We start from the raw sequence: 12,086 nt of genomic DNA, 5'->3' as shown, positions 1-12,086 counted from the left end.
GATGGCTGCAACACACTCAACAAAAGTTGGGACAGAGTTAAAATAAGATTGAAAAGTGCACAGAATATTCAAGTAACACCGCTTTAATATTATTACATAATATTAAATACAGTACATAATATTGTGAAAATATTCAGAGAATTCAGAGACATCTCAGCGCGTAAAGGGCAAGGTCAGAAACCACTGTTGAATGCGCATGATCTTCGAGCCCTCAGGCAGCACTGCCTAAGAAACCGTCATGCTACTGTGACAATTATATTCACCTGGGCTCGGGAGTACTTCGGAAAACCATTGTCACTTAACACAGTCCGTTGCTGCATCCAGAAATGCAACTTGAAACTGTATTACGCAAGGAGGAAGCCATACATCAACTCTATGCAGAAACGCCGGCGAGTTCTCTGGCCCAAGCTTATCTCAGATGGGCTGAAAGACTGTGGAACCGTGCACTGTGGTCAGATGAGTCCACATTTCAGCTAGATTTCAGAAAAACGGACATCAAGTTCTCCGTGCCAAAGATGAAAATGACCAGCCTGATTGTTATCAGCGAAAGGTGAAAAAGCCAGCATCTGTGATGGTATGGGGGTGCACCAGTGCCCACAGCATGGTTGAGTTGCATGTATGTGAAGGTACCATTGACTCTGAGGCGTATATTAGGATTTTAGAGAGACATATGTTGCCATCAAGGCGACGTCTCTTCCCGGGACATCCATGCTTATTTCAGCAGGACAATGCCAGACCACATTCTACACGGGATACAACAGCGTGGCTTTGTAGTCACAGAGTACATGTGCTTGACTGGCCTACTGCCAGTCCAGATCTATCTCCTACTGAAAATATATGGCGCATCATGAAGAGGAGAATCAGACAATGGAGACCATGGACTGTTGAGCAGCTGAAGTCTTATATCAAGCAAGAATGGACAAAATTTCCAATTGCAAATCTACTACAATTAGTATCCTCAGTTCCAAAATGATTAAAAAATGTTATTAAAAGGAAAGGTGATGTAACACAATAGTAAACATGCCTCTGTCCCAACTTTTGTTGAGTGTGTTGCAGCCATCAAATTGTAAATTTGTGAATATTTATAAAATACAATTAAGTTGGTCAGTAAAACTATTGAAAATCTTTTCTTTGTATTTCTGTCAGTTAAATAAAGGTTCACATGAATTAACATATCACAGATTTTTGTATTGTATTGCATTTTGGAAAATATCCCAACGTTTCTGGAAATGGGGTTTGTATATATAGTATATATGTGCCTATGACTTTTGCATACAATCAATACATACATCACAGCCATAATTTCATCTTCAAGCCATAGAGTCATTGAGCACTACAGCACAGAAACACACCTTTTGGCCCACCTAGTCTGTGCTTATTCTGCTAGTCCCACTGACCCACACCTGGGTCAAAGCCCCAGTAACCCTCCCGTCCATGTACTTATCCAAACTGTTGAAATCAAACCTGCTTCCACCACTTCTTCTGGTAGCTCATTCTACATTTACACCACCCTCTGAGAGAAGTTGTTCCCCTGAACCTCAGGTTCTCCTGAAATATTCACTTATCATCCTTAACCAATGACCTCTAGTTCTAGTTATACCCAGCCTCAGTGGAAAAAGCCCGCTTGTATTAACCCTATCTATACTGTTCATAATTTTGTATTTTTTAAATCCTCCTGTGCCCCACTGGTTCAACGGGCGGCAACTTTGCAGTTTCTTTAATGTTTGTCTGTTTTACGAGGCCAAGTTGCTAGATCAGGTAGAAAGCGTGTAAGGAGCTGGCAGGATTCGAAGTCTGATGCAGATGCCACTACATCACCGGCCGGCTATCTAATTTGTTTCCGTGTCCAAGTATTAATTCAGTGCTCAAAAGGAATTGACCAGAAACTGCAGTGGAAACAAACTGAAAAATGTGGCAGTATATACTTATTAGGCAGTGCATCTCGCTGGAGTATTTGGAGTTATCTGGAATTGTGAAGTTCCCATCGCAGATTGCAACCTGGCTTTCTCCGAATGGTAGTGTAAAAAAGCAGAGTTTGTACAGTAAGCATCCAAGTGCCTGAAAAAGAAAGCAATATAATTACCAGAAGCTAAATGGCAGTGGAAACAGTTCAGATCGTTAGAGTTGGTTTGACATCTACCAGTTACTTGCTGGCCTTTCAGCAACTGTTCTTGCATCAAAATTGTTTTGGAATTAAAGTTGACTAAACTCCAACAAAGGGGCCTTCTGCAAAACAGCTTCTGAAAGTAGTTGTCAAATTGACTGCAGATTTACTCAAAAAATGTTAGTTATTTAACTCCAGCATTCACCCTTGGACAAGTCGCTTTCAGTGTGTGCTGCATTTGCGAGGCTGGTTTCGATGGAGCTTCCAGTGTGTGCTGCGTCTGCGAGGCTGAGTCGGGCGGCGCCGCGGAGGTCCATAGCGGGGGTACTTCCTTCTGCCGCCGGCGTGGGATAGCGAGTCTGTCGGGACCCTGGGGACTCGTGGATACTGTGGTGATTTCTTTTGAACTTACAGTCCTTTAACATCTTGGACTATTTTTACTGTGCCCATAGTCTGTTTTTTTATCAATTATGCTATTGTTTGCATTGTTGTAACTATATGCTGTAATTATGTGGTTTTGTGCAGGTCTTGTAGCTTTAGTTTTTGGTCTTGTTTTTGTCTGGTGGATTTGGAGCTCCTTCCGGAGAATGTGCTAGACGGTAGCGCGATATTAATACACAGCAGCCTCTCCGGACTCTGGATTGGGGATTAACAAACGTTACGTGGATTTTCTGGTGAAGTCTGTTTTGTCATATGCTTTTGTGATATCATTCTGGGGGAACGTTGTCTCATTTTTTAACTACATTGCATTTGTGGTTTCTAAATGACAATAAACTGAATCTGAATCTGGATCTGATATGTATAATAATACCATGATATATACGAGCAGGTTTAGGCTATTCAGCCAATTGAGTTTGCTCTGCCATTCAATAATAGGCGATTTATTTTCCCTCTCAACCCCTTTCTTCTACCTTCTCCCTAATCAAGAAACTATCAAACTCTGCTTTAAGTATACCCAATGATTTGACCCCCACAGCCTCTGTGGCATTGAATTCCACAGATTTATCATCCTCTGGCTAAATAAATTCCTCATCTCTGTTCTGAAGAGATTTCCTAGTATTTAGAGACCGTGTCCTCTGGTTCCAGACTCTCCCACTTCAATCTGAGCATTTCTTTCTCCCCCCCCCCCCCCCCCGCCAACTTTACCATCAGAAGTGACATCGTTCAGTTAAGATACCTGTCTACTTAATAATGACATCCAAATGGCATGTTCTGACAAGATGGCCTCAATAAGTTGATTTTTACTGGTTCAGCCTCACTATACAAGTCACAAGTAGAGGATAAAGCTATCATCAAGTGTTATCTGTTCTGAGATGGTATATGAATAATGTTAGGAAAAAAGCAAACTATTCCTGTTAATAGTTATCTTTAATTGACCATTATAATTATGCACAGTTAGATCTTTAGTATTATGAAATGAAGAACCTGGTCAACTTTGACAGTTGGGGAACTCCTTTTCAACAAACTTCTTTACTCTACAGATGTAAACTCTACAAACACAGGCATGAATCCTTTCAATGTCATGGCATTTATTTGAAATCATTAGAAATGCTGTATTATTCATCAGTAGTACTTTATAACAGCTAAGGCAATAACAAACAGCAGAAATATAAATGTGAGTGCCCTCATTGCACCTCAAGCTGAACATCTTTCTCTCCCTGAATGTGGCACTGGTTTCCATATCATCAGCTACCTTTCAGCTATCTGCCCACTGAACTGGATGTAAAAGATTGCAGGGAAATATTTGACGAGCACAAAGCAGATGACCTGGTCAATATTGTTTCTTATCCAGCAGGGGAGTGTGAGTTGCTGGAATACTTTTATATTGAGCTATTTAATTTTTTCATACAGTGAGCACTGTAAACAGAACTGTTGGGGCTCTTGGCTGTAAATATACTATTTGCCAGATTTTAGCTCTTCAAAAATGGCTTTACTTTACTTCATTGGTCATCCAGTTAACTGACATTCATCATCATTATCATCATTATGTTCCGTGTCGTGTGATGTGGGCAATTGTAGTCAATGGCCATGATTGTTCTTTGCAAATTTTTCTACAGAAAGTGGTTTGCCATTGCCTGCTTCTGGGCAGTGTCCATACAAGGCGGGTGACCCCAGCCATTATCAATACTCTTCAGAGATTGTCTGCCTGGAGTCAGTGGTTGGATATCACAACCAAGACTTGTGATATGCACCAGCTGCTCATATGACCATTCATCACCCATGGCTTCAAGTGACCCTGATTTGGGGGAGGGGGGTGCAGCTAAGCGGGTGTTATACCTTGACCAAGGGTAGGCTAGCAGAGGGAAGGAGCGCCTTACACCTCCTTTGTTAGAGACGCTATATCAACCCTGCCACCCATTAATCGACATTATGAATTAACAAATGCAAGTTTGCACTGTTGCTAATATGGTGAAAACCTGTCATGTTAAAGTATTGGCATGTCTAAGTCTTCCCATTACAACAACAGTGCACAATCAGGAAATGCCTAAGCAAATATCTCCTTTCGTGCAAGCACTCTCATTCATAATATGAGACTCTAATTGGTTTTCCTCTACTTACCCATATATCAGCCTTTGTGGTGATAGCTTTACCACAGTATAGGTTTACCATCTCAGGGGCTCGGTAGGACAGAGTTGTATACCTGAGTAATACAAAGAGGTAGGGTTGAAGGCTTCAGCTTCTAATTTGAGTTTAACCTGCATTTAGTTCATCAGAATAGTCAACAACTTACTTTAATTTTTGAAGACACAAGAGATTGCAGATGCTACAATCTGGAGTAATAAATTATATGCTGGAGGAACTCCGCAGGTCAAGCAGTATCTGCAAGGGGAAATGAATTGTCGATGTTTTGAGTTAAAAGCCTGCATCAGAAAGCTGTTAACCCACCTATTTCCTCCAGCAGATTATTTATTACTTTTATTATTCTTGTTAGGTTCACTTGTTGTTTTTAAAGATATCTCCATCTAAGTAATATTATTATTTCTGTTTATTTCTATCTACACAAACAGATTCTCTAAGAAAAAGACAAGTTTGCTCCATGGTCTGTTAAAGTGAAGTTCTATTGAATTAACAGTTGAGGAGACTCAAAGCGTTACTTGATCAAGGGCAAAGTTACTCTCAATTGTCCTTAAAAATGTCTCTGTTTCCAATCAACTCCAATCAGATTAGCAGGACAGTCAGATTTTTGATTTACTTCTATGGTCTGTGACTTCAGTTCAAAGCAATTTGATTGACAAACAACATAGCCACTGAGGCATAATATATTATATAAATTCAAGGCTTTCTTTACAGTACAACCCTGCAATGGGGAGAGACAAATCAGATACTCTAAAGCATGTAGCTTTTAGATTTTAGGAATCAAAAGAGCAAACTTTATTGTTACAATAAACCATGGGATTTCCATAATCAATCTTTAATCTCTTAATTTAAAGAAGGGTCCCAGGATATGGCCACAGATGTGATACATAATACATTTTCAATTAAGATTGCTTAATGTCATCTTGTGAATAACTAACACATACACAGATGATCCTTTTTGTGAGTTTGGGGATGTTATGATCCAGAGGTTCTTCAGAAGTCAAGAATGAGGCATAAAACTTGCAGTTATGGCTGTTTTACTAGGTGTTCATAACAAATAAATTACAATAACCAGAGCAACACACAGAAAATGCTGGAGGAACACAGCAGGTCAGGCAGCATCTATGGAAATGAATAAACAGTTGATGTTTCGGGCTGATTCTTCATTGTGACTGGAAAGGAAGGGGGAGGAAGCCAGAATAAGAAGGTGGGGGAGGGGTGGAGTACAAGCTTGAAGGTGATAGGTTAAGATAGATGGGTGGGGGGTGAAATGAGAAGGTAGACATGATAGGTGGAAAGGGTAAAGGGCTGGAAAAGAAGGAATCTGATAGGAGAGTGGACCATGGGAGAAAGGGAAGGATAAGGGGCACTAGGGTAAGGTGATAGGCAAGTGAGGAGAAGAGGTAAGAGGGGAGCCAGACTGGGAAATTTAAAAACAGGGAAGAAGGAGGGGGAAAGATTACTGGAAGTTAGAAAATTCAACATTTTTGCCATCAGGATGTAGGCTACCCAGATGGAATATGAGATGTTGCGCCTACCAGAGAGTAGGCTCATCGTGCCAGTAGAGGAGGTCATGGACTCCCATGTTGGAACATGAATGGGGATTAAAATGGTTGGGTCTGATAAATCCTGTTTACTGTAGACGGAGTGAAACTGCTCAACAAAGCGGTCTCCCTATTTACCCCTGGTCTCATCAATGTAGACAAGGTCGCATCTGAAGCACCAGATTCAAAATATTACCTCACCTGGAAGAAGTACTTGGGACCTTGAGTGGAGGTGAGCAAGGAAATGACTGAGCAGGTGTAGCATTTCTTCCCCTTGCAGGGATAAGTGCCAGGAGGGAGGTTAGTGGGGAAGGATAAAGGAAATCATGAAGGAAGTGATCCCTGTAGCAAACAGAGAGTGGGGAGAGATAAAGATGTGTTTGGTGGTAGGTCCTTTGGAAGATGGTATTAAACTGCAGAGAATGATGTGCTGAATGTGGAGGCTCATGGGGTGGTAGGTAAGGACAAGAGGAACTTTATCACTGTTAAGGAGACAGGAAGATAGTGTGAGGGCAGATGTCCAGGAAATGGAAGAGATGTGGGTAGGGAGCAGCCTCAATGGTGGATGGAGGGAAACTTCATTCTTTGAAGAACTTCATTCTGTTGTCTTGGAAAGGAAAGCCTCATTCTGGGATCAGACATGACAGAGATGAAGAAACTGAGAAAAGGGTGAGGGGACTCTCAGGTTGGAGGAGCAACACCTTATGCCATGAACATCAATATCTCCAATTTTTGGTAATTTTTCTTCCTCCCCTTCCCTTTTTGAATCTCTTCTCTGGGCCCCCTCTTAACTCTTCTCTTTTTCCCATCTGCCTATCACCTCTCCCTGATGCCCCTCCTCTTTCCCTTTCTCCCATGGTTCACTCTCCTCTCCTATCAGAATCTTTCTTCTCCAGCCCTTTACCTTTTTCAGCTATCACCTCCTAGATTCTTACTTAATCCCTCCTTCTACATTCACCTATCACCTTCTAGCATGTATACTTTCCCCTCCCCCCACATTCTGGCTTCTACCCCTTCCTTTCCAGTTTGAAACATTGACTGTGCATTCATTTTCACAGCTGCTGCCTGGCCTGCTGTGCTCCTCCAGCATTTTGTGCGTGTTGCTCCAGATTTCCAGCATCTGCAAAATCTCTTGTGTTAATAACAATAACCAATTTACACCACTGTAGAAGGAGAGTGCAAAGCCAGAGAACAAAGAACCAAGAGGTCATCTTATGCTAAAAACGGACTCAGACTAAACATATAATGTAAGAGACATTCCATTGATAAGGAACAACCTATGACACAGGCTGCAGAGAAACTGCTAGAAATATACAAAACTAGTTGACTACAATTACTGGACAACTACACAACAGTGATTATATAAAAATATAAGCAAGCATAAAGACAATTAATCTACAAAAAACACAATTTAGACTCTATTCCAACCAAAACCAAATCTGATTTCATTATCATGAGTGTTAAGGTACTATAAAGATCTGTTAACTGAGCACATTCAGGACTTTGGTGGTGCCAGACTAGCATATCTTCCACACTACCAAATGTTATTAAATACACCATTTATACTGAATTCTGGACGGGTGCCAGTAGATTGAAAAATCACAAATGAGTCTCCCATGTTCAAGAAGAGGGAGGCAAAAGGCAGGAAACCTTAGGCCAGCTATCCTACAGTTGATGTCAACAAGGATCTCGAGGTCTATGGTTAAGGAAGAAATAAAGAAAGAGAACTGATGCAAACAAAATGAATTAACACACTTTCAAGAAAGGAAAATCACATTTGACAAATTTGCTGGAGTTTTTCCACGATGCATAAGCAGATGAGAAAACTTGTATATATTTGATTTTCCAGAAGGCTTTTGAGAAAGTGTCACATAGAAGGCTCATGGCATTGGGGAAGATGTGTTCACATAGATTTAAGACTGCTTTGCTCAGAAAGTGTCAGAATAGATGTTTATTTTCAGCCTGGAAAGACTGCGCCAAGGACCAATTCCAGACTGGCCCTCATTTGTTAATGATATGTAGGAGGGACAGAGTGTAGATATCCAAATTTATGGAAAGCACAAAAATATGTGGGAGGATATGAACAGGTTGAGTAAAACTTTTTAAATGAAGCTTAATGCAGAAAAATGTGAAGTCATGCACTTCACTGAAGCGAATCAAAAGGTAAACATCATTGAAATGGGGAAAGACTACAAATAAGTGGAGTAGTGATTCCAGGTAATCTTGTGAATAAAATGCAAACATTTGGAATATAGATGCAGCTAGTCATTAGGAAGGCAAATAACATATCAGCCCATATTGGAAAGGGGGTAGAGTAGAGAAACAGAGGCATTATTACAACAGTATATTATGTTGGTGAGGCCACAGTGTACAGTTTTCATCACTGTATTTAAAAGACATGATAACAATGGTGGCAGTCCAGAAGTGATTTACTAAGTTAGATCCTGGGATGAAATAGTTACCCTATCAGAAATGGTTACAAAAATTTAGATCTGTGTCCTTCGGAGTTTAGAAGAATGAAGGGTCATTTTATTGAAACATACAAGACCCTAAGGGGGCATGGCAGGGTAGATGTTCAGATGTTTCCATGAGAGAGATTACCCAAAGGGGACATGGTTACAAGAGGGCAGTCATTTAAAACTGAGGTGCCTCTCAAAGGGTAGCAAATGTTTCTAAGTCTCTACCTTGACAGGTTAGCCAATCACTTTAAGAGGAGAACACTGACTCACCCCCCCCCCCCCCCACCTCACCAGAGGTCTAGGAATTAGGACTCTGTGGAACTGGCATAAAATAGAATGAGGACAGGTCACTCATGATCATACTGAATAGCTGGACAGGCTTAAGAAGCTGGGTGTCCTAGTCATGATTCTACTTTTTTATATTTTTGTGTATTATAGACATGTTGCCTTAAATGGTTTTTTAAATATATGGTAATAAGTAAAAGCATTTTGAAATAGAAAATGTAACCTATCCAATGGAATTCATAAAAGAGAGAACTTCTCTAAGAGCTTTACATCCATCAGCCAAATATATTTTCTCTTTGAAGGAATTACAGAAACATGCTAGGAATTACTATTTATATCAAGTGTGCTGTTTAACAAGTCTGCAGATATTTTTGTCCTTCTGCACCTATGAGATCATAATTGGCTTCAGGATCTGGGTCCTTCTGTTTTATTAACATGTTTTTTTTGTTTCATCTGAGCTTTGGCAGTGGAACAACAAACCAAACTTTCCTTTGATCGGTTTTTGTCTTCCATCCTTTACCTCAGTTGAGAATAATTTTGGAAAATATCTCTTAGAAGCCTACTTTGGACCAGCATGACATTTTCCTCTTGTGCTTTAGTCTCAACATTTTAAGGATATGTTAGAAAAAAGATCTGTATGGATTAATTTAAATGAAGGCGACATTGTGATAACTTTAGGGCAAGCCAAAATGGATGTTATTTGGTCATTTTAATCGATACTCCTTGTTCTGAGTAAGCATGATAGGTTTTATGCACATAATTTGCACTAACTATCCTCCACTACATAAATTAATTATATAAAGTATATTTTAATGAGCAAATTGTTTTACTAATACAATTGGATTGGGCCGTCGGTTAATCAGGGCAGCTGCTTATTTTGGAACAACTCAAGAACAAAAACTAATTGAGAAAATAGCTGGTATTCCCTTTATTTATTTGGGACACTATGTGCTTAATTGGGGCAGGAGACGTGTGTGTTTGTGGTTAAAAAGCAGTAACTTTCGTCACTGATCATTGGCAAGAAATAAGTAGTAAGGCAACTTAAAACTGTTTTGCTCACTATAGTTTTGAACATTTAGACTTGGAAGTGCCAGAAATGGCTGGGAGTGAAAATGAAATTATTTCAGTACTTCAACAAGTTAGGAACTATGAAGAATTAGAATAATCTTGAATGTTACCTTTGGTTCCCACTGGACACTCAGCTCTCTCCTGTGGCTTCAATTAGCTGTTGCATGTGGCAGTGGCCACACTCCAGTACACAGCTTCAACAGGTGAGCTAAACCAGGTGAGGGTAACCAGCGGGTCTCATAACCTGGTGATATAGGAATAATGTTTGTCCTAGCATGCAAAGTCAGCTCCGCTGCTCTGGGCGGATGAGATCTACAGTGAGTTCCAAAGGCCAAGAAGGTGGTTCTGTTTTGCTACCAGGAGAGCAAAGGGCATGACGAGGCACAGAAGTCATGGTCATCCAATGCAACCAGGGAAGATCCCCGTACCACAGGAGCTGGACTTCCAAGGTTGAGAAAGTGGAACTACCCCAGTGCACTGGATTTTACACTTTAAAAACTCTCCTTTCACAAGTCCTGTCATTGTCAGATATGACTGACAACCACCAGCAGTATTGGTTGTGTTCTATGTTCTGTTTTTCATTTAAATACCTAATTTGGTACTCAGTTAAATGGTAAGTTTGCCTTTTTTATACCTTTTTAACTATTTCCATAAAACTTTGGTTAATTGGGGCAGGTGCTTAATTGGGCCAAATGGCACTGACCCTGATGTATCCCATTTAACCAGAATCCACAGTATACGGATTGGCTGCTGGGAGTCGTAGGCCCCTCTTTACCTCCATTTCATTGTTGTCATTAATTAATATTAAAAAAAACGTAAGGAGTAAACTACTTATCCTTGTCTTTGCTTTCAATTAACCTACTGAACAATGAATGCAAGTGATACTGTAAGAATCACATTCTTCTGACTCATTCCCTCTATTCAATGGCCCCACCCTAGTCAGTAAACATAAGTTGTTGGATCATGGGAAGAATAGAGCTAAAGAACCCCAGTATGTAGGCTGGGAACAAGGCATTAAACCAGCCTTGTGAGTCACAGTATTTGTAACATGGGTCATGACACACATTACAGTATTAAACCAGCTCACTGCTCTTTGGATGACACGGGAGAAGATTCTGATTTGAGAATAGCTCAGTGCATGTTCACAAAAAAGCAAGCATGCTACACCATCGTTCTGTGCACATTTGACTGATAATTCGGAATTGTTGACTGAAAAACAAATGTGAATAGCATTTTTGACGTAAGCAAGTTTTTCATGAGGCTACAAGACTTCCTGATATTTTCCACAGCTTTATTACAAGAATGTCCTCTAGCTTGGTAACTAAATAAAACAAATGCTCTTCAAGTTGGAGGTGTGCGTTGGGGCGGAGGTGATTGTTGTTCTGGAGGAGGAAATCACAATTATTGTGGAATCTCAGTGTGCTTATAACATGCACTTAATTGCACCATTTGACTGGTATCCTGAGAATGCACCCTACAGTGATACTGTCATGCAATTAACCATTAGTACTTAACCCTATTGTTTCAGCCTTTTTTAGACACAACTTGCTTTGGGAAGAAAACCTATAAATGCAGACTTCCAGTGGATATAATTGGAAGATTACACGTGCCAACCATTAATAAATTACCAAAACTCTAATGACACAGATTGACAGCTCAACCTTCTTCCAAATTCAATTACTCAGCAGGAGCAGCAAACTGCTTCACATGTATATTCAAGTATGATTTCGCTTGAAGGAATACTTAAGATACTCGTCAGTTATGAGACACAGTAAAAGACAAGGAAAAATTAAGACATCATTGCTCTCATTAAATGTCACAAAATTAAATACAGAACAATAAATTAAATATATGGAAAACAATACTCGAGGGAAGCCTGTGCCACAACTGATTCTTATTAACTCAATGCCGCATCAGGATTGCTATCCACAATTGGGAAAAATGCCAGCTCCTACTTGGTGTAATAATTGCGGAACACAGACAGGTACAACCTGCACAGTATTCAAGTAGGTCTTTTTTCAAACCAGGTTAATGTGCCTCCAGAGAGCT

General features: G+C 40.2%; 1 protein-coding gene across 5 annotated transcripts in view; it reads right to left on the bottom strand.

The window, feature by feature from the left end:
* Positions 1-12,086, bottom strand: part of LOC132391773 (AP2-associated protein kinase 1-like) — a 125,391-nt gene that overhangs the window by 62,838 nt on the left and 50,467 nt on the right. For all 5 annotated transcript variants that reach the window (XM_059965379.1, XM_059965387.1, XM_059965396.1 and 2 more), the window contains exons 6-7: positions 4,664-4,745; positions 1,926-2,058 (exon numbers count right to left, since the gene is read on the bottom strand). In XM_059965379.1, the coding sequence (XP_059821362.1) occupies positions 1,926-2,058; positions 4,664-4,745 (215 nt within the window). The remainder of the gene's footprint in view (positions 1-1,925; positions 2,059-4,663; positions 4,746-12,086) is intronic.

Source organism: Hypanus sabinus, chromosome 1, assembly GCF_030144855.1.
Source record: "Hypanus sabinus isolate sHypSab1 chromosome 1, sHypSab1.hap1, whole genome shotgun sequence".
Lineage (NCBI taxonomy): Eukaryota > Metazoa > Chordata > Chondrichthyes > Myliobatiformes > Dasyatidae > Hypanus > Hypanus sabinus.
The sequence above is the reverse complement of the archived record's forward strand: the minus strand, read 5'-3'. Positions and strand labels throughout refer to the sequence as shown.